Source organism: Trachypithecus francoisi, unplaced genomic scaffold (assembly GCF_009764315.1).
Source record: "Trachypithecus francoisi isolate TF-2019V2 unplaced genomic scaffold, Tfra_2.0 Lachesis_group11, whole genome shotgun sequence".
Lineage (NCBI taxonomy): Eukaryota > Metazoa > Chordata > Mammalia > Primates > Cercopithecidae > Trachypithecus > Trachypithecus francoisi.
The window spans coordinates 125,556,571-125,583,893 of NW_022681456.1; the positions used below are offsets into that span (position 1 = coordinate 125,556,571).

Below are 27,323 nucleotides of genomic sequence, written 5' to 3' on the forward strand. Positions count from 1 at the left end.
ATCATGCCACTGCATTCCAGCTTGGGCCACAGAGTGAGACACTGTCTCAAAGAAAAAAAAAAAAAACAGCAATAACGCTTGTATATATTTATGTGCCAGACATTTTTACAAATGAGTCTAAATCAGATGATTCTGCTTTAAATTAATTAATTCTCACAACACACCTTGAAAGTAGGTATCATGATTACTCTAATTTTAGGGAGGAGGAAACTGAGGCCCAGAGAGTTAAGTAACTGGCTCAGCTTCAGACAGACAGCAAGTGGTGAAACTGGGACTCAGAAATCATCCCCTGCCCCTCCCCTCCCCTCCCCCCTCGCCGCCCCCCCACCCTCCTCCCCGCCAGGCTCCAAAGAAAAGCCAGGGCATCTCAGGTTAGCAGCTGAGTCACAAACCAAGTGTGTTTGATTTCAAAGCTCTTTTTTCCGTTACACTTTAAGTAGGGATCGGGCAGAGACCTCCCAGGGTCGGGGCTGTTGGTGCGAGCCCAGCGGGCAGAGCAGCAGTCATAGGAGGACAATTTGTCAGGCGTGCAGGAGGGAGGGATCCAGGGCCACTCCTGCTCAGGAGAGAGGCAGGAAGGTAAACAGGTTAACCAACCCCAGTGAGTGAATCACAGGGAGCGCGGTGAGTGACTCCTACCGAGGAAGTCAGTTGATGAGCTAGAGGAACTGGAGTGAGGCAGAGCTGCCCAGGGCTGCCCACCTGCTGAGGGTCATCGCCAGCAGAGGGAGAGGAGGAAAGTGGACATGCAGGACTCTGTGCTGCTTTCTAACTTCAAGGAAAGTGGACAAAGCACTGAAGACTTTTCAGACTAAGCAAGGAAGTGCTGAGTCCAAAGGGAAGGGTTGCCCACTGCAGTCCCTTTCTCTCTGGCTTCTTCACCGAAAGGGGTGGGCCAGTCATACCTACAGTCATGGGAAACAGAGCCCACAGACATATTTTTCATCCAGTCCCAGGAACGGTTTAGACTGGACCTAAGAACTTGGGGTTCTTGAACAATGAAGGAGGTCATGATAGCTTCTTTCCTGGAAATGGCACAGCAGGAGGTCAGGAGTGGGTGAAGCAAGGGGCAGTTTCCCAGAGAGAGCCCCAGTGGGGAGGGTGGGGAAGGCCTGAGCTAGGGAGTCCGTCCCTGCCTGCAGTTCCCTGACGTGGTGGGCAGGCTCTGCACTCCCCGGGCAGTCTGGACACCAGGCTTTACTCAGCAGGGCTGGCAGGAAAAATAACCTGGACTCTTAAGAGTTGACTCCCCTCTAACCCTGCCACGGTGGTTGGATCCTTCTCATGTCAGGAACTTTGCTACCTTTGTGGCAGATGCTATTAAAAAGTTCTTCCAGGCCGGGCGCGGTGGCTCAAGCCTGTAATCCCAGCACTTTGGGAGGCCGAGACGGGCGGATCACGAGGTCAGGAGATCGAGACCATCCTGGCTAACACAGTGAAACCCCGTCTCTACTAAAAAATACAAAAAACTAGCCGGGCGAGGTGAGAGGCGCCTGTAGTCCCAGCTACTCGGGAGGCTGAGGCAGGAGAATGGCTTAAACCCGGGAGGCGGAGCTTGCAGTGAGCCGAGATCCGGCCACTGCACTCCAGCCTGGGCGACAGAGCGAGACTCCGTCTCAAAAAAAAAAAAAAAAAAGTTCTTCCTGGCCAGGCACTGTGGTTCACGCCTGTAATCCCAGCCCTTTGGGAGGCCAAGGCGGGCAGATCCCTTGAGCTCAGTAGTTCGAGAGCAGCCTGGGCAACATAGTGAAACCCCATCTGTACAAAAATACAAAAAAATAAAAATAAAAATTATCTGGGCGTGGTGGCGTGCGCCTGTGGGGAGGGATGAGAATCACTTGAACCCAGGAGGTGGAGGTTGCAGTTAGCTGAGATAGTGCCACTACACTTCAGCCTGGGCGACAGAGTGAGACTCTGTCTCAAATAAATAAATAAATAAATGAAATGAAATGAAATAAAATAAATGAAGAGAGTTCTTCCTTAGGCACAGCTACAGTTTGGCTTGTAATAACTTCTACCCTCTGGTCCTGGTTCTGTGTCTTTGAAGCAGCCCTAAAGGCGTCTCCTCCTTCCTCTGGCTATCAGTTCAGGTGCGGCTATAAGAGCAGTAATTGCACTGCAGTTTGCAAAGCCCACTGTCATATTTTGATCCTCATAACACGCTTGTTTAGGCAAGTGTCAGTCCCATAGTCAGAAAAGAAGATGGAGGCTCCGAGAGCCTAGTAGGCTTTGCAGAGATCACCCAGCTGGTAAGTGGAGGAGTCAGAATCGGAATCTGGGTCTTTAGCTCCACTTTTGTTAAGACACAAGGTCACATGGTAGTTACGTGGCAGGCAGTGCTCTTGTGTCTTGTGTCTCCTTAGCTTTTTCTTCTCCAATAACAGTAATACCAACAGTAATGATAATGAAAACAATGCCAGCAGTTATACAGTACCTGCTCTGCAAGGTACTTTTTTAGTGCTTTTTCATATACTAAGTAATTTAATCTTCCTAACAACCCTACGGGGCAGATTCTACTATTATTCCCATTTTACAGATGATGAAACAAAGGCACAGAAAACATAAGTAACTTGTCCAAGGTTAGCCAGCAAATATGTGGTGAGGTCAGGATATGAGCCTGGAAAGCTGATTAGAATTTAGTCCTTTCCCCTTTCCTTGAATGAAATGGTTTATAAACATCTCACTGCCCTGGCTGTCCATCCGCTGGGTAATCATTGGTTTGTGAGCACCTACTGCTCTTAAAATGTCATAGCCAGGGCTGGGCGTGGTGGTTCATGCCTGTAATCCCAGCACTTTGGGAGGCTGAGGCGGGCGGATCACCTGAGGTCAGGAGTTCGAGACCAGCCTGTCCAACATGACAAAACCCGTCTCTACTAAAAATACAAAAATTAGTCAGGTGTGGTGGTGTGTGCCTGTAATCCCAGCTATTCGGGAGGCTGAGGAAGGAGAATTGCTTGAACCTGGGATGCAGAGGCTGCAGTGAGTTGAGATCACACTGCTGCACTTCAGCCTGGGCAACAGAGGGATACTCTGTCTCAAAAAAAAAAAAAAAAAAAAAAAAAGTCACAGCCAGGACTGGACTCCACATATGATCTGAGAGCTCAGAACAGGCTCTAGTGGGGCGATCTCTGTTACCTGGCTGTGTCCTCAGGGGGACTCACGGGTTTGGGGCACCTGTCTGTGAACACACTGTGGTGCAGGCTGAACTTGTAGGGGCCAAGTGTGGGGAGGACTCCACTGGGGTTGTGTGTTCACAGCCCCCTGGGAGACAAGGCTGGAGATGCTGAGAGGTGGAGAATGGGGCTAGCGAAGGGGCCAAAGAAGGGGAAGTCAAGGCTTCTAGGTGGTCCCTGGAGGTGGGAGACAGCACCACAGAGAAGAAGTTGGTGCATTTCCTGTGCCCAGCTCTGCCTGGTAATCTGGGAATGCGGGCTGAGTGCTCCAGCAGGGCCTCCGGGTGGGATGGGGCCTAGGCAGGTCCCACGGCTGTCAGGGTGAGCATGGGCTCCTCTGTGAGAGGAGGCCACCAGGGGTAAGAGGGAGGGAAGAGGAGACCAGATGACGAGAGAGCAGGGTGTCAGCCCCCAAGTCTCCCAGGGTCCCTACACCCTGCTGGTCTGTCCTGGGTGCAGAAGAGGGGCTAGAGGGGAGAGGGCCAGCTGCAGGGAAAGGAGATTTTGCTGCCTGATCTCAGATGCTTCAGAGCTGGGAGGCAGACACAGTGGAAAAAGCAGGGGCCATGGAGGGAACAGGACTGGATTCACATCTTGGCTCCAGTCCTTCCTGGTTGAGTGACCCTGGGGAACTTGCCTAGTTGACAGGCCTCAGTTTCCTCAACTGTAAAATGGGGATAGTAATGCCTGCCTGACGGATGGAATTGTGTAAGGCTTGACTCACCCTCCAATGTAGGGCTGCCTGCCAGAGCAGATGGGAGTAAGGGCAGTGAGCATGACCTGAGGAGGAGGTCAAAGCTAGAAGGGCTTGGCCGGGCGCGGGGCTCAAGCCTGTAATCCCAGCACTTTGGGAGGCCGAGACGGGCGGATCACGAGGTCAGGAGATCGAGACCATCCTGGCTAACACGGTGAAACCCCGTCTCTACTAAAAACTACAAAAAACTAGCCGGGTGACGTGGCAGTGCCTATAGTCCCAGCTACCCGGGAGGCTGAGGCAGGAGAATGGCGTGGAACCCGGGAGATGGAGCTTGCAGTGAGCTGAGATCCGGCCACAGCACTCCAGCCTCGGTGACAGAGCGAGACTCAGTCTCAAAAAAAATAAAAAATAAAAAAAAGCTAGAAGGGCTGGACTGTCTGGAGGAACCTACTGTGGGCGTTCTTTATCCCTTCCCTCCAGCCGCTGGTCTCCTCAAAACAACATCAGATGTCTTCAGTGTGCTTTCTCTTTAGTGGTCAATTCTCTTAGCTCTAGGCGTCAACTCAAAGGCTCTGCCTCCTGCTATAGGAATTTCTAGTATCAGGGGGTCAGGGAGGGAGAGACTTTTTTTTTTTTTGAGAGGGTGATATAGGAATCCTTATCTTTTTTTTTTTTGAGACGGAGTCTAGCTCTTTCGTCCAGGCTGGAGTGCAGTGGCCGGATCTCAGCTCACTGCAAGCTCCGCCTCCTGGGTTCACGCCATTCTCCTGCCTCAGCCTCCCGAGTAGCTGCGACTACAGGCGCCCGCCACCTCGCCCGGCTAGTTTTTTTGTATTTTTTTTTAGTAGAGACGGGGTTTCACCGTGTTAGCCAGGATGGTCTCGATCTCCTGACCTCGTGATCCGCCCGTCTCGGCCTCCCAAAGTGCTGGGATTACAGGCTTGAGCCACTGAGCCTGGCCAGGAATCCTTATCTTATACCAAAAACGGGGAGCAGTAGACCTTTTGGGAGTGAAGATTGGACCCTATGGAGCCCAGCCTCCTCTGGAGGCCTTGCCACAGGTGTGTGTGAATGGGATCAAGGGCTGGGGGCCCAGGCTGTGCTCAGTGGGGGGGCTCATCAGTGAGGCTGGGCAGGAGGTAGGTGCGTAGGGTGGCAGCATGGAAGAGAAGGCCGGGCACAGAGATGGCATGGGGGCTCCCCAGGGGAGAGGAGTGTGGCCAGAGAAGTGACAACCAGATTGAAGCTGGTGATGAGAGAGAGGGAGGAGCAGGAGGCAGCAGGGTCTTGAGGCAGCTTGGGGAAGGAGTGGAAAGGGAGGCCCAGCCAGGATGTGATGGAAATAACTCCAGGCAAGTGGGGGATCTGGATTCTTCCTGTGTGACCTTGAGAAAGGCAATTCACTTTCCTGGGCTCCAGGCTCCTCTGTGTCTTCCTGGTAGTCGATGGTCTCTTCACTTTGTGTGACTGAGTGTTTTCTCACTTAACCCTCCAAGAGCTTCATGTGGTAGGCAGATCTAGTGTTATGCCCATTTTACAGATAAGGAACTCAGACTGAGATTCAGAAAGTCTGGGTCACTTACCCAGTGTTACATAGACAGAAAGCGTGTGGCAAGAACACCAGGCCCTACGTCGCAGAGATTCTGGCCCGGGTGCTCTTTCTGGGGCACCATGTGGCCCTCCTAAAATAGCCAGAGGTAGCAGGGACGGACCAGAGGGCAGTGTGGTGGTTGGAGTGCCATCTGACCCATTTGCTAACTGTGCCTTCTGCAATAAGTCATCATGCCTCAGGGTTTTCACCTGGAAAGGGAATGACAACTGTTAGCTAACAGCGGCCAACGGTGTACTGCGTTACACTGAAGATTAAATCATGTTAAATGAGTTTTAGCCTAAAGTTGCCTCTTTACATTTTTTGAGCTTGGCCTACAGGTTTCTTCGTGTATAGTGAACTGCCACCTAACTAGATACGTAAACACACTATAACCTACCTTTATAGCAATCGCAGGGTTTTGGCCAATGAAAGGCAGCCCACTGTTCAAACCTTGTCCAAATAAGGCAAACGCCGGAGGTGTAACCAATCCAGGTGTTTCTGTACCTCATTTCCGTTTTCTGTCCACGAATATTATCTAATCATGCAGCAGACCCCAGAGTCACTCTGAACCTATTCTGGTTGCTGGCGGGGTGGGGGCACTCGATTCAAGGTTCATTCTTTGCTCAGTGAAACTCAAGTTAAATTTAATTTGTTTAAAGTTTTTCTTTTGGCTGGGTGCGGTGGCTCAAGACTGTAATCCCAGCACTTTGGGAGGCCGAGGCGGGTGGATCACGAGGTCAGGAGATCGAGACCATTCTGGCTAACACGGTGAAACCCCGTCTCTACTAAAAATACAAGAAAATCAGCCGGGCGTTTTGGCGGGTGCCTGTAGTCCCAGCTATTCAGGAGGCTGAGGCAGGAGAATGGCGTGAACTTGGGGGGGCGGAGCTTGCAGTGAGCCGAGATCCCACCACTGCTCTCCAGCCTGGGGCACAGAGCAAGAGTCCGTCTCAAAAAAAAAAAAAAAGTTTTTCTTTTAACAATCAAATAATGTACATTCTAATACCACAGTGCCTGGTTCATAGTAAGTGCTCAATAAACGCTAGCTATGTTGCCATTCTTTTAAGTACTAATAACAAGCAAGTCTCTTAGAATGCCAAACACACACCTTACCAGAGCTACATTTTCTCCTGTGAGAAGTTTAGGGGCTGCCAGAGCTGATGCCTAAGGCCCAGCCAACTATACTTTTCTGGTAGAGATGGAAATAGAGCTGACTGGAAGAGGAAGTGAAGATCTGGACTAGACAGTGGTTAATGTAGCTGCACGTTAGGACCACGTGGGGGCTCTTTTAAACAACCTTGTTCTGGCTCCATCCCAGACCCACTAAATCTGAATCTGGCAAGTAAGACCCTGCACTGCTATTTTTTTCTTTAAGTGAGGCATAATTTACACACAATAAAATGAACAAATTTTTTTTTTTTTTTTTTTTTTTGAGACAGAGTCTTGCCCTGTCGCCCAGGCTGGGATGCAGTGATATGATCTCGGCTCACTGCAACCTCCGCCTCCCGGGTTCAAGCGATTCTCCTGCCCCAGCTTCCCAAGTAGCTGGCATTACAGGTGTGTGCCGCTACGCCCAGCTAATTTTTGTATTTTTAGTAGAGACGAGGTTTCACTATGTTGGTCAGGCTGGTCTTGAACTCTTGACCTTGTGATCTGCCCGCCTCGGCCTCCCAAAGTACTGGGATTACAGGCGTGAGCCACCGCGCCCAGCCAAAATGAACAAATCTTGAGTGCCCACTCAGGTTTGACAGTCAAGATGCTGAACACTCCCATTACCTAGTGCCCTCTTTCCATCAATTCCTCTTCCTCTCCCACTATCATTTTCTGAATGCTATCACCATCAACTAGTTTTGTCTGTTCATAGAATTCATATAAATGGGATCATACAGTATGTATTTTCTTGTATGTGTGTCTGACTTATTTTGCTTAATGTATCTGAAATTCTTCCCTGTTTTTTTGCATGTATCAGTTCCTTTTTATTGCTGAGTGGTTTTGATGAGCCTATTCCGGTTGAGGGGCTGCCTGATTCAAACATCGTTCTTTGCTCAAGTAAACTGTTAAATTTAATTTTGTCTAATGTCCTTCTTTTAACAATTAAATAATGTACATTCTAATACCACAGTGCCTGGCTCATAGTAAGTGCTCAACAAATGCCATTCTTTTTTTTTTTTTTCTTTTTTTTTTTTTTTTTTTTTTTTTTTGAGGCGGAGTCTCGCTCTGTCGCCCGGACTGGAGTGCAGTGGCCGGATCTCAGCTCACTGCAAGCTCCGCCTCCCGGGTTTACGCCATTCTCCTGCCTCAGCCTCCCGAGTAGCTGGGACTACAGGTGCCCGCCACCTCGCCCGGCTAGTTTTTGTATTTTTAGTAGAGACGGGGTTTCACCGTGTTAGCCAGGATGGTCTCGATCTCCTGACCTCGTGATCCGCCCGTCTCGGCCTCCCAAAGTGCTGGGATTACAGGCTTGAGCCACCGCGCCCGGCCTTTTTTTTTTTTTTCAAGACAGGGTCTTGCTCTGTTGCCCAGGCTGGAGTGCAGCCACACGATCACGGCTCACTGTAGCCTCAAACTCCCAGACTCAGGCAATTCTTTTGCCTCAGTCTTCTGAGTAGCTGGGACTACAGGTGTGCACCACCACATCTGGCAAATTTTTGTATTTTTTGTAGATACAAGATTTCATCATGTTGCCCAGGCTGGTCTCAAACTCCTAAGCTTGAGTGATCCACCCACTTGGCCTTCCAAAGTTCTGGAATTACAGGTGTGAGCCATCATGCCCCGCCGATTGCCATTCTTTTTTTTTTTTTTTGAGATGGAGTCTCACTGTGTTGTCCAGGCTGGAGTGCAGTGGCCGGATCTCAGCTCACTGCAAGCTCCACCTCCCGGGTTTACGCCATTCTCCTGCCTCAGCCTCCCGAGTAGCTGGGACTACAGGCGTTCACCACCTCACCCAGGTAGTTTTTTGTATTTTTTAGTAGAGACAGGGTTTCACCGTGTTAGCCAGGATGGTCTCGATCTCCCGACCTCGTGATCCACCCGTCTTGGCCTCCCAAAGTGCAAGGATTACAGGCTTGAGCTACCGCGCCCGGCGCCATTCTTTTAATTAGCAGTAATGAGCAAGTTTCCTAGAATGCCAAACACACACCATCAACACACCTTTGAGTTGCTTTAGGCTTTTTGGCTATTATAAATAAAATGGCTATGAACATTTATGTACAAATCTTATTTATTTCTTTTTTTGAGATGGAGTTTCACTCTGGTTGCCCAGGCTGGAGTGCAATGGCAAGATCTTGGCTCACTGCAACCTCCGCCTCCTGGGTTCAAGCGATTCTCCTGCCTCAGCCTCCCGAGTAGCTGGGATTACAGGCACGTGCCACCACGCCTGGCTAATTTTGCATTTTTAGTAGAGATGCGGTTTCTCCATGTTGATCAGTCTGGTCTCGAACTCTTTTTTTTTTTTTTTTTTTTTTTGAGGCGGAGTCTCGCTCTGTTGCCCGGACTGGAGTGCAGTGGCCAGATCTCAGCTCACTGCAAGCTCTGCCTCCCGGGTTTATGCCATTCTCCTGCCTCAGCCTCCTGAGTAGCTGGGACTACAGGCGCCCGCCACCTCGCCCGGCTCGTTTTTGTATTTTTAGTAGAGATGGGGTTTCACCGTGTTAGCCAGGATGGTCTCGATCTCCTGACCTCGTGATCCACCCGTCTCGGCCTCCCAAAGTGCTGGGATTACAGGCTTGAGCCACCGCGCCCGGCCATGGTCTCGAACTCTTGACCTCAGGTGATCCACCCACCTTGGCCTCCCAAAGTGCTGGGATTACAGGTGTAAGCCACTGAACTCAACCTCATGTACAAATCTTCATGTTTTTCTTGCTCTTGTGTAGTAGCTAGGAGTGGACCTGGTAAAATATTCAGAAATGAAATTACTGGGTCATAAGGTAGATATGCATGTTTAAAATTATAAGCAACTACTAACTGGTCCTCCAAAGCAGTGGTACCATTTTATGCTCCTATCAGCAGCTTAGAAGAATTCCAGTTGCTCTCTACATCCTCACCAACACTTATGTCAGTCTTTTTAATTTTAGCCTTTCTAATGGTACCTTATCATGGATTTAATTAGCATTTCCCTGAGGACTAATTATGTTGGGTAGCTTTTCAGGTGTTTAGTGACCATTTGTATATGTTTTTTGGTCATTACATTTTTTTAAATTGTTAATTTACAAGAATTCTTTATATATCAAGATGATCTTTTCATTAGGTATTTTTCCTTTAAAGAACAGCTTGAGATATAATTCACATGCCATACAATTTACCCACTTAAAATTCAATCGATTTTGCTGGGCGCGGTGGCTCAAGCCTGTAATCCCAGCACTTTGGGAGGCCGAGACGGGCGGATCACGAGGTCAGGAGATCGAAACCATCCTGGCTAACACGGTGAAACCTCGTCTCTACTAAAAAATACAAAAAACTAGCCGGGCGAGGTGGCGGGCGCCTGTAGTCCCAGCTACTCCGGAGGCTGAGGCAGGAGAATGGCGTAAACCCGGGAGGCGGAGCTTGCAGTGAGCTGAGATCCGGCCACTGCACTCCAGCCTGGGTGCGAGACTCCGTCTCAAAAAAAAAAAAATTCAATCGTTTTTAATGTATTTCACAGAATCATGCAATTATTAGTACAATCAATTTTAGAACATTTTCATCACCCCCAAAAGAAACCCCATACCCTTTAGCAGGCATTCATCTTTCCCTCCCATCTACCTAACCCCTAGCCCTGTACAACTACTAGTCTACCTTCTGTCTATAGATTTGCTTATTCTGGACATTTCCTATAATTAGAATCATGCAATATGTTGTCTTCTGTGACTTCTTTCATTTAGTATAATGTTTTCAAGCATCATCCATGTTGTAGCATAAATCAGCACTTAATTCCTTTTTATGTGCCAAATATTATTCCAGTGTATGGATACACCACATTTTATTTATACTTTCATCAATTGATGGACATTTGGGTTTTTTCTACTTTTTAGCTATTAGGAATAATACTGGTATGAACATTTGTGCACATTTGTGTGTGTGTGTGATCGGGGGGCATATGCTTTCATTCTCTTAGGAGTGGAATGGATGGGTTATATGGTAACTCTATATCTAACTTTTTGAAGAACTTCCAGATTGTTTTCCAAAGTGATTGTATCATTTTATATTCTCTCTAGCTGTGTACAGGGTCAGAATCTTTAAAATATGTAGGTCTATTCGACTGGGCACGGTGGCTCACACGCCTGTAATCCCAGCACTTTGGGAGGCTGAGGTGGGCGGATCACAAGGTCAGGAGATCGAAACCATTCTGGCTAACACGGTGAAACCCTGTCTCTACTTAAGAAAATACAAAAAATTAGCCAGGCGTGGTGGCGGGGGCCTGTAGTCCCCACTACTCGGGAGGCTGAGGCAGGAGAATGATGTGAACCCGGGAGGCAGAGCTTGTGAGCCATGATTGTGCCACTGCACTCCAACCTGGGCGACAGAGCGGGACTCTGTCTCAAAAAAAAAAAAAAAAAAAAAAAGTAGATCTGTCCATAAAGTGCCTACTACATAGGGTTGTTGTAGGGATTATTTGTTAAATATTTTTCTTACAAGAGAATTTTGCCTACCCCAAGGTCAGGAAGATATCTTCCATCTTCTAGAGTGTTTATGGTTCTGAATTTCATGTTTAGGTTATGATCTATCTTGAATTAACTTTTGCCTGTATAGTATAAGGTAGAGATTGAGGGTCATTTTTTCCCCCAATACAGTATTCAGTTGTTCTAGCAGAATCTGCTAACAAATTTTATTTATTTTTATTTTTTTATTTTTTTTGAGACGGAGTCTTGCTCTGTCGCCCGGGCTGGAGTGCAGTGGCCGGATCTCAGCTCACTGCAAGCTCTGCCTCCCGGGTTTACACCATTCTCCTGCCTCAGCCTCCGCAGTAGCTGGGACTACAGGCGCCCGCCACCTCGCCCGGCTAGATTTTTGTATTTTTTTTTTAGTAGAGACGGGGTTTCACCGTGTTAGCCAGGATGGTCTCGATCTCCTGACCTTGTGATCCGCCCGTCTCGGCCTCCCAAAGTGCTGGGATTACAGGCTTGAGCCACCGCGCCCGGCCACAAATTTTATTTTCTCCACTGAATTGAATTGGTGTTTTGGTCAAAAATCAATTGACCATCTATGCCTGAGTTTATTTCAGGACTCTATTCTGTTCCATTGATCTATTGTCTCTCCTTACCAAGAACCACGTTGTTTTGATTACTGTGGCTTTATAGTAAATACTAAGGTCAGGAGGAATACATTTTCCAACTTGGCTCTTCTTTTCTAAAATTTTCTGGCTATTCTAGATTGTTTGCATTTCCACATAAGTCTTAGAACCAGTCTGTCGGTTTCTTTAAAAATATCTGCTGGGGCCAGATGCAGTGGCTTACGCCTCCAGTCCCAGCACTTTAGGAGGTTGAGGCTGGTGATGGCTTGGGCTCAGGAGCTGGAGTCCAGCCTGGGCAACGTGGTGAAACCCCCTCTCTACAAAAAAATACAAAAATTAGCTTGGTGTGGTGGCACACTTGTAGTCCCAGCTACTAGGGAGGCTGAGGTGGGAGGATTGCTTGAGCCCAGGAGGAGGGTGCAGTGAGCAGTGATTGTGTCACTGCACTCCAGCTTGGGTGACAGAACGAGATCCTGTCCAAAAAAAAAAAAGAAAAAAGCTGGAGTTCTGATAGGGATTGTGTTGAATCCATGAATATATATATATATATATCTCCACTTATTCTGAACTTTGATGTATTTCAGCTGGGATTTCAATATATTTTTCAGTCTTGCACATCTTTTGTTACATTTATTTCTATGTATTTGATGTTGTTTCCAGTTTTTTTGTTGCCAGCATGTAGAAATGCAATTAATTATATTTTTTGAGACGGAAATGCAATTTTTTTTTTTTTTTTTTTTGAGACAGTCTCGCTCTGTCACCCAGGCTGGAGTGCAGTGGTGCGATCTCGGCTCACTGGAAGCTCCGCCTCCCGGGTTCACGCCATTCTCCTGCCTCAGTCTCCCAAGTAGCTGGGACTACAGGCGCCCGCCACCACGCCCGGCTAATTTTTTGTATTTTTTTTAGTAGAGACGGGGTTTCACCATGTTAGCCAGGGTGGTCTCGATCTTCTGACCTCGTGATCTGCCCACCTCGGCCTCCCAAAGTGCTGAGATTACAGGCGTGAGCCACCGCACCCGGCCTAAATGCGATTAATTTTTGTTGTGTATTTGTTTTGTACCCTGCAACCTTGTTCAGCTTATTAGTTCTATACTTGTGTTTTGGTAGATGACATCCCTAAGGCCCTGCTACTCTGGACTTTCATGATGGAGATGGTAATAGGAACTGGATTAAGAAGGAATGTAGGGATTTACAGTGAGCTGTGTTTAATTTATGGTGTTCTGGGCCGCACCCGAAACACATTAGAACAGTCTTTGGAGGAGGGAGGCGGGGTGGGTGCGGCATCCTGTATTTTTACAGTTGGAGATTCTAGAAGTGCAGTTGTGAACTCTTGATTTAGGTGCCAAGCGGCACGCCGAAAGGCCACTCCCTGAGGCCCCCACTCTTCTCCTCCTTGGGAAAGGGCAGACAAGTTCCGGGTTCCCTTCTAGGTCCGGGCGAGGGGGAGGAGAGCGCCCCGCAGACGACAGGCGCCTCCTGCCTCTCTCCTTCAATAAACAGTCCACAGTAACTGCCGTCCCGGCCGGGCTCGCCGCGGCCTCCGCCTTCCCGGCGGACACACCTGTTTACCCTTCACCGCCCGACGGCCAGGAGGCGCCACGACGACCCCAGCCCCGCCCAGGCTTCTCCGGGATGGACCCGCCTCCTGGGGCACAGATGAGGATCCTGACCCGCGGAGGGGCTACATACTCGCGCCAGGGCCCCTGGCCTGACCCTCTTCCCCTCGCCCCTTCAGGTATCCGGAAATTAAAGAGGAGCTGGAGGAGCTGGACCGCATCACACAGCAGACGCTCTTTGACCTGTACAAATACGACTCCTCACCCACCCTTGTGGCCGGCTCCCGCGGCCGTCGCGACCTGCGGGGCACTCTGCCGCACCCCTTGCAGCGCCTGAGGGTCCCCCGTCAAGCCCGTAGCGCGGCCTCCAGCGTGCGGGACAACAACCCCCAAGTGGACTGGAAGGACTGGAAGATCGGTTTCCAGCTGGTGAGGCCCGCAGCGCCGAGGGGCCCGCCCCGCCCCTCGCCGGCCCCTGGCCCCGCCCACCCGTGGGCTCCGCTCCTCTCCAGACCCACCTGCGCAGCCCACTGACACCACGCGGGGCCTGGTGGGCTCGCGGGCAAAAAAATAAGTAAATAAATACACATAACAACTAGGTAATTAAAATAACACCTGTTGGTGCCCCAGCTTTTGGGGCCTCCTCCCTGGGGTCCTGTGTAGAAACGTTTCAGGGGTAGGAAGGCAAATCTATTATAGAAAATGCACTTTTATTATTATTATTATTATTATTATTGTTTTACTGTTTCTGGTCCTTGATTCAAGAAGGAAAATGCAACTTTCTGAATTCCAGTCCCCACTAGTGGGACACAGTTGGGACCCTCCAGCGTGATGGAGAACTGGGCTAACAGCCCAAGATAGAGAAGAAGGAGACAGTAAAAAAAAGGAAACTTAGCTGGGCGCGGTGGCTCATGCCTGTAATCCCAGCACTTTGGGAGGCCGAGGGGGGGGTGGATCACCTGAGGTCAGGAGTTCAAGACCAGCCTGGCCAACATGGTGAAACCCCATCTCTACTAAAAATACAAAAATTAGCCAGGCTTGGTGGCACGCACCTGTAATCCCAGCTACTCGAGAAACTGAGCCAGGAGAATCGCTTGAACCCGGGAGACAGAGATTGCAGTGAGCCGAGATCAAGCCACTGCCCTCCAGCCTGGGCGACAGAGCAAGACTCCATCTCAAAAAACAAAAAAAAGGAAACTTAACTTTTTTTTGAGACCAAGTTTTGCTCTTATTGCCCAGGCTTGAGTGCAATGGCACGATCTCGGCTCACTGCAACCTCTACCTCCCAGGTGCCAGCGATTCTCCTGCCTCAGCATCCCGAGTAGCTGGGATTACAGTCATGTACCACCATACCTGGCTAATTTTTTATATTTTTAATAGAGACGGGGTTTCTCCATGTTGGTCAGGCTGGTCTGGAACTCCCGACCTCAGGTGATCTGCCCGCCTCGGCCTCCTGAAGTGCCCTATTACAGGAGTGAGCCACTGCATCCGGCCCAATTTTTTTTTTTTTAATATAAAATGAGGCTGGGCGCGGTGACTCCCCCCTGTAATCCTAGCACTTGGGAGGCCAAGGTGTGCAGATCACCTGAGCACAGGAGTTTTAGACCAGCCTGGGCAACATCATGAAACCCCATCTCTACAAAAAAATACAAAAATTAGCCTGTGTGGTGGCGCAAGCCTATAGATCCAGCTACTCAGGAGGCTGAGATGGGAGAATTGCTTGAACTTGGGAGATGGAGACTGCAGTGTGCCTTGATCACACACTGCACTCCAGCCTGAGTGACAGAGTGAGCCCCTGTCTGCCAAAAAAAAAAAAAAAAAAGAAAGAGAAAGAAAAAGAAAAAGAGGGCCGGGCGCGGTGGCTCACGCCTGTAATCCCAGCACTTTGGGAGGCCGAGACGGGCGGATCACGAGGTCAGGAGATCGAGACCATCCTGGCTAACACAGTGAAACCCCGTCTCTACTAAAAATACAAAAAACAAAAAACAATTAGCCGGACGAGGTGGCGGGCGCCTGTAGTCCCAGCTACTTGGGAGGCTGAGGCAGGAGAATGGCATGAACCCAGGGGGTGGAGCTTGCAGTGAGCCGAGATCGCGCCACTGCACTCCAGCCTGGGCAACAGAGCGAGACTCCGTCTCAAAAAAAAAAAAAAGAAAGAAAAGAAAAGAAAGAGAGAGAGAGAGGGAGGGAGGGAGGGAGGACCCAAGGAAAGGAGACAGGGAGGTTCCCACTAGTAAGAGTGGGCTGGGGACTAGAGTTCTAATCCCAGCTCTTGCTGGGACAAATCTGTTGATCCCTCAGTCTTCCCATCAGTGAAATGGGAGGGAAAGTCTTGCTCCTCCCTGCGCCTCCCTGGCAGGGGAGGTAGAAATGAACCCAAACCGTGTGTGTGCAGCTGCTGGTCTCCTTCCTGGCCTGCAACTCCCTTAACCCCATGCTCTCCTGGTCCATGCTCCTGGGGACTTCTGCTTCTCTTCCACTTCTGTTTTTCCCCGCTCCTGGCTTCCGGCCGCCGTCCATCAGTCCTCAGAACCCCAGATCACTCATTCTTGGCCCTTGGCCCTGCCAAGGGGCTTATCCTGGGCTGCGTTTTCTCTCTGACTCTGGTCTCTGTGTCCAGTGCAACCAGAACAAATCAGACTGCTTCTACCAGACATACTCATCAGGAGTGGATGCAGTGAGGGAGTGGTACCGCTTCCACTACATCAACATCCTGTCGAGGCTGCCGGAGACTCTGCCATCCCTGGAGGAGGACACACTGGGCAACTTCATCTTCGCCTGCCGCTTCAACCAGGTCTCCTGCAACCAGGCGTGAGTCAGTCTTGCCTGGCTCCTTGCTCTCCGCGGGGTCCCCTTCCCTGGGTCAGCCTCACGCTCTGCATGGGCAGGGCCCAGGAAATGCTTGTGGACTAAAAAAATGCCAGTGCCAGCAGGCCAGGGGGAAGCACTGGCTTCGGGTCCACACCCTGCCCCAGAGAGTGCCCTGTGAACTCCTGCTGCTCCCTGCACTGGTGTATCTGAGGGAAGTGGCCTCACCGGATGCCTTGGGAAGAGTGGGACCTAAACCAAAGGCTGGAAGCATGGGTCTTGGGTCTTCTTTTTTTTTTTTTTTTTTGAGATGGAGTTTCACTCGTTGCTCAGGCTGGAGTGCAATGGCGCGATCTCGGCTCACTGCAACCTCCACCTCCCGGGTTCGAGTGATTCTCCTGCCTCAGCCTCCCGAGTAGCTGGGATTACAGTCATCTGCCACAACGCCCGGCTAATTTTTTGTATTTTTAGTAGAGACAGGGTTTCTCCATGTTGGTCAGGCTGGTCTCCAACTCCCGACCTCAGGTGATCTGCCCGCCTTGGCCTCCCAAAGCGCTGGGATTACAGGCGTGAGCCACCGTGCCTGGACAGTGTCTTGGTCTTTCTAAGACCCTTTTCTCCCTAGCATCAAAGCTCAAAAGGGCGTAGGAGGTCGTCTGTCCCCTACTCTGCTCCCCGAGCTGAGGCTGGCAGTAGTAGTGAGGTGGAGCGGCATGGGTTGAGGGACCCCCACTCCAGCTCTGTCAGTTCCTGGCCAGGTGACTCTGGATGTATCATACCATTCTTCAGAGCCTATTTCTTTGATTGCAAAATGGAAGTAAAACAAAAAATGAGATTCATTCAATATTCATTCAACAAATAGTTTTGACTCTCTAGGCTATGTGCCAGTCACTGTTCTAGGCATTTGGGCTACATCAAAGGAAAAACTATATAATCCGTGCCCCTTTGGCACTTTTACAAGTGGTGAAGATGATGACGATAACACTCACCTCAAGAGCTGCAGCAAGTGCGAGATACAAACGTGAGGGCACTTTACAGACCGCGGTCAATGATGGGTTTCATTACTCTTGTACTCAAACAGGTGAAGTGACTTGCCCTTGGGAATGGGCCGGCCCTGGCTAAGGATTCTTCCCACCCCACCGCCCCTCGGGCGTTCATTCTGTGAGGTCCTCTGTTATAATGTCCTTGCAGTGAGCTCATAGCAGCTGCAGGTTCTCTGGTGGCTGGGAGAGGCTGAGGCAAGGGGGGTCCCCTTCTGTAACCTCTGGCCTCCTCCTCCCCTGCCTCCTCCTTCTCCTGCTCATTGATTTTCTGGAGTCATCTTCCTGCCTCCGCCTAGCTCCGTTCTACAGGGGGCGTTCCCTCCCCTGTTGCTGAAGAATGGCCACAGGGCACGGTGTCACTTCTCACCCTTCACACACACTCTGCCCAGTACACGATTTTGTTCCGTCTTTAGTCTTTTTGTTTGTTTGAGGACAGAAACTACCAGCTGGGAAGTAAGATGGTAGCAACGCCTAAGCCTGAGTCAGCCCACACCTGCCACCAGGATCATCTAACCATCACTCGGGCACCTGTGCTTTTCCTATGCCCTCATCCGCTGCCCTCCCTTTGCTCTGTGTGCCTGCCTCCCCATCCACAGAAAGTCCATGGTTCATCTTTGTCTTGGCACTTAGGCACTTAGATCAGCTCAGAGCCTCATTTCTCGCCTGGGTTGTTATACCCACCCCTCCACCCTACTGTGTTCTTCTGCCTCCAAATCATCCCTTCCTTCTGCAACCACAGGAATCTTTGTACTTCATCCTTACTTCACGTCACCACACGTAACTATTCCAGTTAGTCCTGTGTGTTAGTCCATTTTGTGTTGCTATGAAGGAATATCTCACCAGGCGTGGTGGCTCACGCCTGTAATCCCAGCACTTTGGGAGACCGAGATGGGCAGATCACCTGAGATCAGGAGTTAGAGATCAGCCCGACCAATGTGGTGAAACCCCGTGTCTACTGAAAATATAAAAATTAGCCAGGTGTGGTGGCACGCACCTGTGGCCTCAGCTACTCGGGAGGCTGAGCCAGGAGGATCGCTTGAACCCAAGAGGTAGAGGTTGCAGTGAGCTGAGATCGCACCACTGCACTCCAGCCTGGGCAACAGAGCGAGACTCCATCTGAAAAAAAAAAAAAGGAATATCTGAGTCTGGGTAATTTATAAAGAAAAGAGGTTTAATTGGCTCAGGGTTCTGCAGATTGTACAAGCATGGCACCGGCATCTGCTCAGCTTCTGGGGAGGCCCCAGGAAACTTTTACCCATGGTGGAAAGGGAGGAGAGGGGGCAAGAGAGAGAGACCAGGTTCTTGAACTAATTAATAGTGTGAGAATTCACTCATTACTGCAAGGAGGGCACCAAGCCATTCAACAGGGGCCCGCCCCTGTGACCCAAACACCTCCCACTAGGATCACCTCCAACATTGGGGATCACATTTCAACATGAGATTTGGAGGAGACAAACATCCAAACTGTATCCTGCTGTTTAAAATCCTTCAGTGTCTCTCATGGCCTCCAGCATCAAGCTGGAGCTCCTTATCATGGCTTTCTCACCACTCTCCTCCCCCATAACTACACCCTTTTCCCCTACCCTATAATCTTTTTTAAATAACACTTTTATTGACATATAATTTACTTACCATAAATGTATCCTTTTAATATGTATAATTTAGTGATTTTTAGTATATTTGGAGTTGTGTAACCATTACCACGACCTGTTTTTTTTTGTTTTGTTTTGTTTTTTTGAGACAGAGTCTCTCTCCGTTGCCCAGGCTGGAATACAGTGGCGCAATCTCAGCTCACTGCAAGCTCCGCCTCCCTGGTTCACGCCGTTCTCCTGCCTCAGCCTCCTGAGTAGCTGGGACTACAGGTGCCCGCCACCACACCCGGCTAATTTTTTTTGTATTTTTAGTAGAGATGGGGTTTCACTGTGTTAGCCAGGATGGTCTCGATCTCCTGACCTCGTGATCCGCCCGCCCTGGCCCCCAAAGTGCTGGGATTACAGGCGTGAGCCACCGCGCCCGGCCACCACGACCTGTTTTTAGAACATTTTCCTCACCCCAAAAAGAAACCCTGTACCCATTAGCAGTTCTTCCCCATTTTCTCCCCTCCTCCAAGCCCTGAGAGCCACTCTTCCGCTTTCTGTCTCTATGGATTGCCTATGGTGGACGTTTTACATAAATGGTATCTTACAATATGTGGCCTTTTGTGAGTGGCCTCTTTCATTTAGCATAACGTTTTCAAAACTTATCCATGTTGTAGCTGGATCAGAACTTCATTTTTATGGCTGAATACTATTACATTGTGTAGATATACCCCTTTTTTTTTTTTTTGAGACAGGTTCTTACTCAGTCACTCAGGCTGGAGTACAGTGGCACGATCAGACCTCACCGCAGCCTTGATTTCCTGGGCTGAAACGATTTTCCTGATTCAGCCTCCCAAGTAGCTGGGACTACAGGCTCAGGCCACCATGCCCAGCTATTTTTTTTTTTAATTTTAGTGGAGACTAGCTCTCACTATGTTGCCCAGGCTGATCTCTAACTCCTGAGCTCAAGCCATTCTCCTGCCTCAGCCTCCCAAAGTGCTGGGATTATAGGCGTGAGCCACCACACCCGGCCCACATTTTTGCTTATCCATTCTCAGTTGATGGACATTTGGATTGTTTCTACTTTTTGGCTATGATGAATAATGCTGCTGTGAACATTCCTGTACATGTTTTTGTATGGATCTATGTCTGTATTTCTCTTGGGTGTTCACCTACGAGTGGAACTGCGGGGTCATGTGGTAACTCTATATTTAACATTCTGAGGAACTGCGAGACTTTTCCAAACAGCTGTACCATTTAACATTCCCAACAGCAATGTATGAAGATTCTTTTTTTTTTTTTTTTTTTTTCCCGAGACGGAGTCTCGCTCTGTCGCCCAGGCTGGAGTGCAGTGGCGCGATCTCGGCTCACTGCAAGCTCCGCCTCCCGGGTTCACACCATTCTCCTGCCTCAGCCTCCCAAGTAGCTGGGACTACAGGCGCCCGCCACCAAGCCCGGCTAGTTTTTTGTATTTTTTAGTGGAGACGGGGTTTCACCGTATTAGCCAGGATGGTCTCGATCTCCTGACCTCGTGATCCGCCCGCCTCGGCCTCCCAAAGTGCTGGGATTACAGGCTTGAGCCACCGCGCCCAGCCCAGCAATGTATGAAGATTCTAAATTCTCTACATCCTCCTCATGTTGTTTTCTGTCTTTTCGACTTGAGCCATCTTAATGAATCCCTGTAGTTGTACTAGTGAGCTAATACAGCTCTTACTAAGGCTAACACCATTCTAAGCATAATTTCATGCCCGATGCCCCTGTGAGGTTGATATTTTTATTATCCCCATTTTACAGCTGAGGAAACTGAGGTACAGAGAGATTAAGTAACTTGTTTGGTCCCACATCTAATACTTGTGAGAGCCCCAGGATTCAAATACAAGGAATTTAATTCTGGAGTCTGTGCTCCTTTTTTTTTTTTTTTTTTTTTTTGAGACGGAGTCTCGCTCTGTCACCCGGGCTGGAGTGCAGTGGCGCCATCTCGGCTCACTGCAAGCTCCGCCTCCCGGGTTTACGCCATTCTCCTGCCTCAGCCTCCCGAGTAGCTGGGACTACAGGCGCCCGCCTCGTCGCCCGGCTAGTTTTTTGTATTTTTTAGTAGAGACGGGGTTTCACCGTGTAGACCAGGATGGTCTCGATCTCCTGACCTCGTGATCCGCCCGTCTTGGCCTCCCAAAGTGCTGGGATTACAGGCTTGAGCCACCGCGCCTGGCCTTTTTTTTTTTTTTTTTTTTTGGAGATGGAGTTTCGCTCTTACTGGCCAGGCTGGAGTGCAATGGCGCAATCTCGGCTCACCACAACCTCTGCCTCCCAAGTTCAAGTGATTCTCCTGCCTCAGCCTTCTGAATAGCTAGGATGACAGGCATGCGCCACCATGCCCGGCTAATTTTTGTATTTTTAGTAGAGATGGGGTTTCACCATGTTGGCCAGGCTGGTCTCAAACTCCTGATCTCAGGTGACCCCACCCGCCTCGGCCTCCCAAAGTTCTGAGATTACAGGCATGAGCCACCGCACCCGGCTGAGTCTGTGCTCTTAACCACCACATTATACTGATTCTCATAGGCCACTATATTAATGTGCTTAGTGTGTGTCTCTATGTGTTTTTGCAAAATCTGTATTTAATGTACATAAATGGTATTGTGTTATAGATCCCATTTCACCTCTTTTTTTTATTTTTTGAGACAGAGTCTCACTGTAGAGTGCAGTGGTGCAATCTCAGTTCACTGAACCTCCCAAGTTCACACGGTTCTTCTGCCTCAGCCTCCCGAGTAGCTGAGATAATAGACGCCCGCCACCACACCTGGCTAATTTTTGTATTTTTGGTAGAGACAGGGTTTCACCATGTTGGCCAGGCTGGTCTCGAACTTCTGACTTCAACTGATCCACCCGCCTCAGCCTCCTCCCAAAGTGTTGGAATTACAGGTGTGAGCCACTGTGCCCCGCCACTTTTTATTTATTTATTTCAACGAAGCTCTATGCTTTAAAATCCATCCATGTTGCTCCACCTCACCTGCTGATCAAACCTGTGCCTGCTTTCCATGGGGGCGGCACCCACCACATTGTGCCTGTCCCCTCTCTGTGTGCAAAGGGCTCACCAGCCTTCAGGACTGGCCACTTCTGTAGCCTCTCCTTCAGTCCTTCCCTGCATCTAGCCTGGGCTGTAGAAGTGCTGACTTGGCAGTACCTCCTAGAATGGGCACCAGTATGTCATGCCTCTGTGCCTTTGTTCTTCAAGGCCAATGGAATATCCTGGATCATCTGGTTCCAATCTCCTCATTTCACAGAACCATCCTACATTTTACAGAGGAGGAGAATAAGCTTAGAAACAATGACTTGCTCAAGGCCGTACAACCAGAACCCCACTCCTTATCTCTGGCCAGCCTCTTCTCCCTCTTCTCTTTATTCCTCCTCTGCTGCTCACTGGCTGAAATCCCCTTTCTCTCTTTGCCCTGCTCCCGTCGCTAGCTCCAAGATGGCAGGGTAGCAGAACACAGATCCTCTCTGCGCTGTGTGGCACCCGTGCTGTGCTTTACCCCACACAGCCTCCCTGTTCTGGAACCTGTGGTTTGCTGTGAAATTGCAGTCCTCTTGCAGCCGTGATGCCTCTGTGATTGCTTTCTCTCTGTCCCCACACCTGTCACAGATGAGTTTTGGACCTACCATTCTGAGACATGCCGATGCAAGAGGCTGCCCGGAAACACTTGGTACTAATCGTCCTCCCCTCAGCTCCGTGCCCACCACTGCTCACAGTTTCTCCGTTAACCCTGCTCCCCTCCACCTCCCCACTTCATTCATTCATTCATTCGTTCATTCCTCACTCAACAACTATTTATTAATCATCTCCTCTATCTCCTAGATGACAGGAACCATGCAGCTAACCCAGAGATGACACAGAGATGAATGAGATGTGGCTCCTGTCATCAAGGAGCTCATGATTCAATGGGGAACTAACATTTAGACACATGGGCAGTTAGGGACATGCAAGAATCTTTGTAGTGCAACAAGAGAGAAGTTACAAGGCGGCACGGAAGTCAAGGCCGCTGAGCCCAGATGGCCTGGTGAGAGGAGCCTGGGCTGGAAGGTAGATGACTTAGGTGTGAACCCCCAGGCTCATCATCGCAATGGGACCTTGGGCCAGCTGTTTGAGCTCTCTGAGCCTTAGCTTCCTCCTCTGTGAGATGAGGATGAGACTCTCACAGGCGGTTGGTTGGAGTGACTGAGGGAGTGTGAGTGAAGCTCTCCGCATTGTGCCAGCACATGGTAGGTGATCAGGAAACAAATGACTCTGAAAGCCCAAGTCCTGTAGGAGTTGAAGGGAGTGGAGAATTCTCTCTGCCTCATCTCCCTGCTCCCTGGACCACCTACACTTTCCTCTCTGACCCTACTCTCTCTTTCCTGATAAGGAATTACTCTCACTTCCACCACCCGATGTATGGAAACTGCTATACTTTCAATGACAAGAACAACTCTAACCTCTGGATGTCTTCCATGCCTGGAGTCAACAGTGGTGAGCAACTCCCCACTTGCTCCATGGCGCCCTCTGCCTCAGCCACTCCCGTGTACTTACCTCGAGCTCACCTCCTAGAACTGCTGGGAGGGGTCCTCTGTGCTCTCTCTCCCCAATAGGTGCCACATAGTCCGTTCCAGGCATGAGAGGAATCCTGTCCCAGGTCTTCCTCCTGCTTCCAGATTCCAGCCTATGGGTTGCCAGGTCCCTTTGCGGGTCTTCCTGAACTTGCCCCTCTTGCAGTGTTGGAGACTGGGCAAGGAAGGGAGAGTGGATTTCCATCTTCTAACTCTTCTCCAGGATTCCTGCCTCTGCCAACTCTGCTCTCTCTGCACCCCTAGGTCTGTCCCTGATGCTGCGCACAGAGCAGAATGACTTCATTCCCCTGCTGTCCACAGTGACTGGGGCCCGGGTAATGGTGCACGGGCAGGATGAACCTGCCTTTATGGATGATGGTGGCTTTAACTTGCGGCCTGGCGTGGAGACCTCCATCAGCATGAGGAAGGCAAGGATGCTGACTGGGAGGCCTGGAAGGAGAGCCTCAGATTGCAGAGGGGCAGGGGGAAGGCATGGGAGGCTGTGGAGGGAGAGCGTGTGGGGTGGGCCTTGAGCATGTGGAGGTCTTCAGGAGCAGGAATGAGGGGCAGAGGGGCTGGCACTGGGAAGTAAGGCCCTGCAGGGTGGACCTTGGGGGACAAGTGCTGAGAAGGCATTCAGGGCATGCTGAGGATTTCTGGGGATGCTCTGGGCCCACTGGCCTTGAAATGAGCAGTGGGTGGGCATGAGGTGGCTGGAGGCATGTATTGAGAGGGTGAGGCTGGTAGGAGGGGCTGGCAGGTGTGAGATACAACCTGGAACTGAGGGAAGGCAGAGAACCCGGAGGCACTTGCTCTGTCCTCTGATCTCTTGGTGTATGTGGGTTCATAGGAAGCCCTGGACAGACTTGGGGGCGACTATGGCGACTGCACCAAGAATGGCAGTGATGTCCCTGTCAAGAACCTTTACCCTTCAAAGTACACGCAGCAGGTGAGGCCCAACCTGATTCTGTGGCAGCCCTTCCCAGGCCTGCCCTGGCTGGTCCTGCAAAGCTGCAGGGATTGTGTGTATGTGAGAGAGAGGGAAACTGGGGAGTGGTGGAAAGAGGATGGAGGCTCTGTGCAGAGAACTGCTGAGTTCAGTCCCGAACCCCCTCTCCTCTCCACCCTCCTCCCTTCCAGGTGTGTATTCACTCCTGCTTCCAGGAGAACATGATCAAGGAGTGTGGCTGTGCCTATATCTTCTATCCACGGCCCCAGAACGTGGAGTACTGTGACTACAGGAAGCATAGTTCCTGGGGTGAGACTCCAGGGAGCCCCTGCCCTGCCCCACTGACCCCAGTACTCCCTGAGGCGCTTCTTCCTCTCAGTCCCCTGTTTGTGGGGATGACTTCTGGCTGGGATGACATCCCACCTGCTGGGATGAATCCTCCCTTGCTCTTGTTCTTCAGCCTTTAGTCTCTGCCTCTGTCAGTTTCCCTCTCCCTCAGTCTCTCTCTCTCTTTTTTTTTTTTTTTGAGATGGAGTCTCGCTCTGTCGCCCAGGCTGGAGTGCAGTGGCGCAATCTCAGCTCATTGCAAGCTCCACCTCCTGGGTTCACGCCATTCTCCTGCCTCAGCCTCCCAAGTAGCTGGGACTACAGGCGCCCGCCACCACGGCTAATTTTTTTGTATTTTTAGTAGAGATGGGGTGTCACTGTGTTAGCCAGGATGGTCTCGATCTCCTGACCTCATGATCTGCCTGCCTCGGCCTCCCTCTCTCTTCTATTTCGTTCCTCCCTCTCAGTGTTGCAGTCTCTCTGTTTTGGCCTTTGTGTGTTTGTCAAGGAACTGTCCCATTTAAAACAACCTGCAGCAGAAGGAAGAAGAGCACCCGAGAAAACCTCCAGCCACTCCTCACTGGCTGCTGAGGTTTCAGTGCACGCGCTGCCCACAGCTTCCCTGCTCAGTGCCCAGGGTGCTTAGCTGGGCAGGCTCCGGAGGGGCTGGGTGGGGTACACAACACTTCCCTGGGGCGCAGGAAGAAAATATTAGAAGTTCCATGGGTCTGTCTCGTTCCTTCACATTTTTCATCTTATGTGCTTTAGAATGGACATACTGTCTCCATTCAACAGTAGAGGTATGTAATTTATAAATCAAATACATGCATTGGACCTGCTTATTTAAGATTTTTTTTTTTTTTTTTTTTTTTACCTGAACAAGGGCACAATCAATAAAGTTTGAAGCACCTTGGAATCTCCTCCTTATCCTGGTATAGGAGTAGACAAATCTCTTTCGACTACAGCTGAGTTGTTTGGCAGGGAAGTTGTGTGCCAGGAAGCTGAGAGAGAAAGAAAATCACAAAAATAAAATATGGAAGCTGCAAGGGTTTGCATTCCTGGAGTGCATGCTCTTTCCTGGCACAACTGGCCTGCTCCCCCTGCAGTTCCTCCTCCCAGGGCTCTCCCCTGGGCCCAGCTGTCCCACAGGGTGGGCCGAGGGCCATCACGGGAGGTGACATGGTAGCGGACACTGGAGACACGGAGGCCTCAAAGGCAGCGGATTGTCTCACCTGAGAGTTCAGCGTCCATCCCTACCTTGTTTCTGTCTGTGGTGACTTTTCCACTTCTGTCCTTCCCTGGGCTGGCTCCGCAGTTCTCTTCTGCCTGGACTTTCCAGTCGTGGCCTCCTGGTTCCTGTCTCTCTGACCTTAGAGGAGTGTAGCACATCAGAACTGGGGGAAACCCAAAGGCCATCTGGCCTCACCTCCTTTCTCAGATGAGCAAATTGAGGTCCAGGGGGAGGATGTGACATGTCCCAGGGTATACAGGACCGGGACAGAGGGGATGCCACCCGGGATTTCTCCTTCCCCTCAAATAATTATTTCTACGTCGTGGGTTTGCACATCTGTGAGTGAAAAATAACAATATAGATTGCTGAGAAGTTGTGAGGATGAGAGAGGAAGTAAGGCTAAAAACACAGGCTGCTGCGTTTCCTAGGGCTTACTTCCCCGGAGGAGAGGACCAGCTGCTTCCCCTTCTTCCTAAAGATCTCCAACCCTGGTAGGGATTTGGGTCAGAAATGAAGAAGGAGTTCGGACTGAGGAACTAAAAGTAGCAATAATGACAAAATAACCTTACTTAGAATTTGGGAAATAGGGGAGGAGGGGAATCTGTAGTTCCATTATTTTTATTTTTACTTTTTTGGTAATAGCTTTATTGAGATAATTTATATCCCATATGATTCACTCATTTAAAGCGTACAGCTTCATTTTAGTCAAATTTTAGTTTTTAGTTTTAGGTTTTCAGTATAGTCCCAGAGTTGTGCAATCATCGCCACCATCAATTTTGGAATATTTTTAGTGTTCCCAAAAGAAACCTTGTACTCACTCAGGCCGGGCATGGTGGTTCATGCCTGTAATCCCAGCATTTTGAGAGGCCAAGGTGGGCAGATCACTTGAGCCCAGGAGTTTGACACCAACCTGGGCAACATGGTGAAACCCTGTCTTTAGAAAAATTAGCTGGGCATGGTGGTGCACACCTATAGTCCCAGCCACTTGGGAGGCTGAGGTGGGAGAATCACCTGAGCCCAGGAGGTTGAGGCTGCAGTGAGCCATGATCAGGCCACTGCACTCCAGCCTGGGCAATGGAGTGAGACCCTGTCTCAAAAAAATAAATAGATAAACCTTGTACTCATTAGCAAATCCCAAGCTTCCCTCCCTTCCTCCACCACTGCCAGCCCTTGGGCAACCATGATTCTTTCTTCCTCTATGGATTTGCCCATTCTGAATCTTTTTTTTTTTTTTTTTTCAGAGACAGAATCTCCCTCTGTCGCCCAGACTGGAGTGCAGTGGCGCAGTCTCGGCTCACTGCAACCTCCGCCTCTCAGGTTCAAGCAATTCTCCTGTCTCAGCCTCCCAAGTACCTGGGACTACAGGTGCATGCCACCATGCCAGGCTAATTTTTATATTTTTTTGTAGAGAGGGGGGTTTCACCATATTGGTCAGGCTGGTCTTGAACTCCTGACCTCAGGTGATCCACCTGCCTCGACCTCCTAAAGTGCTGGAATTACAAGTGTGAGCCACCATGTCCGGCCATTCTGAATCTTTCATACAGACAGAATCTTAGAGTGTGTGACCTTCGTGTCGGCCTTA

The 27,323-nt window shown here is 50.0% G+C and overlaps 1 protein-coding gene across 5 annotated transcripts in view; it reads left to right on the top strand.

Moving 5' to 3' along the window:
• The window catches only part of SCNN1A (sodium channel epithelial 1 subunit alpha), a 35,802-nt gene that overhangs the window by 4,341 nt on the left and 4,138 nt on the right, over positions 1-27,323 (top strand). For all 5 annotated transcript variants that reach the window (XM_033223117.1, XM_033223115.1, XM_033223113.1 and 2 more), the window contains 6 exons: positions 13,405-13,654; positions 15,846-16,036; positions 23,054-23,157; positions 23,499-23,662; positions 24,085-24,183; positions 24,375-24,492. In XM_033223117.1, coding sequence (XP_033079008.1) covers positions 13,405-13,654; positions 15,846-16,036; positions 23,054-23,157; positions 23,499-23,662; positions 24,085-24,183; positions 24,375-24,492 — 926 coding nt within the window. The remainder of the gene's footprint in view (positions 1-13,404; positions 13,655-15,845; positions 16,037-23,053; positions 23,158-23,498; positions 23,663-24,084; positions 24,184-24,374; positions 24,493-27,323) is intronic.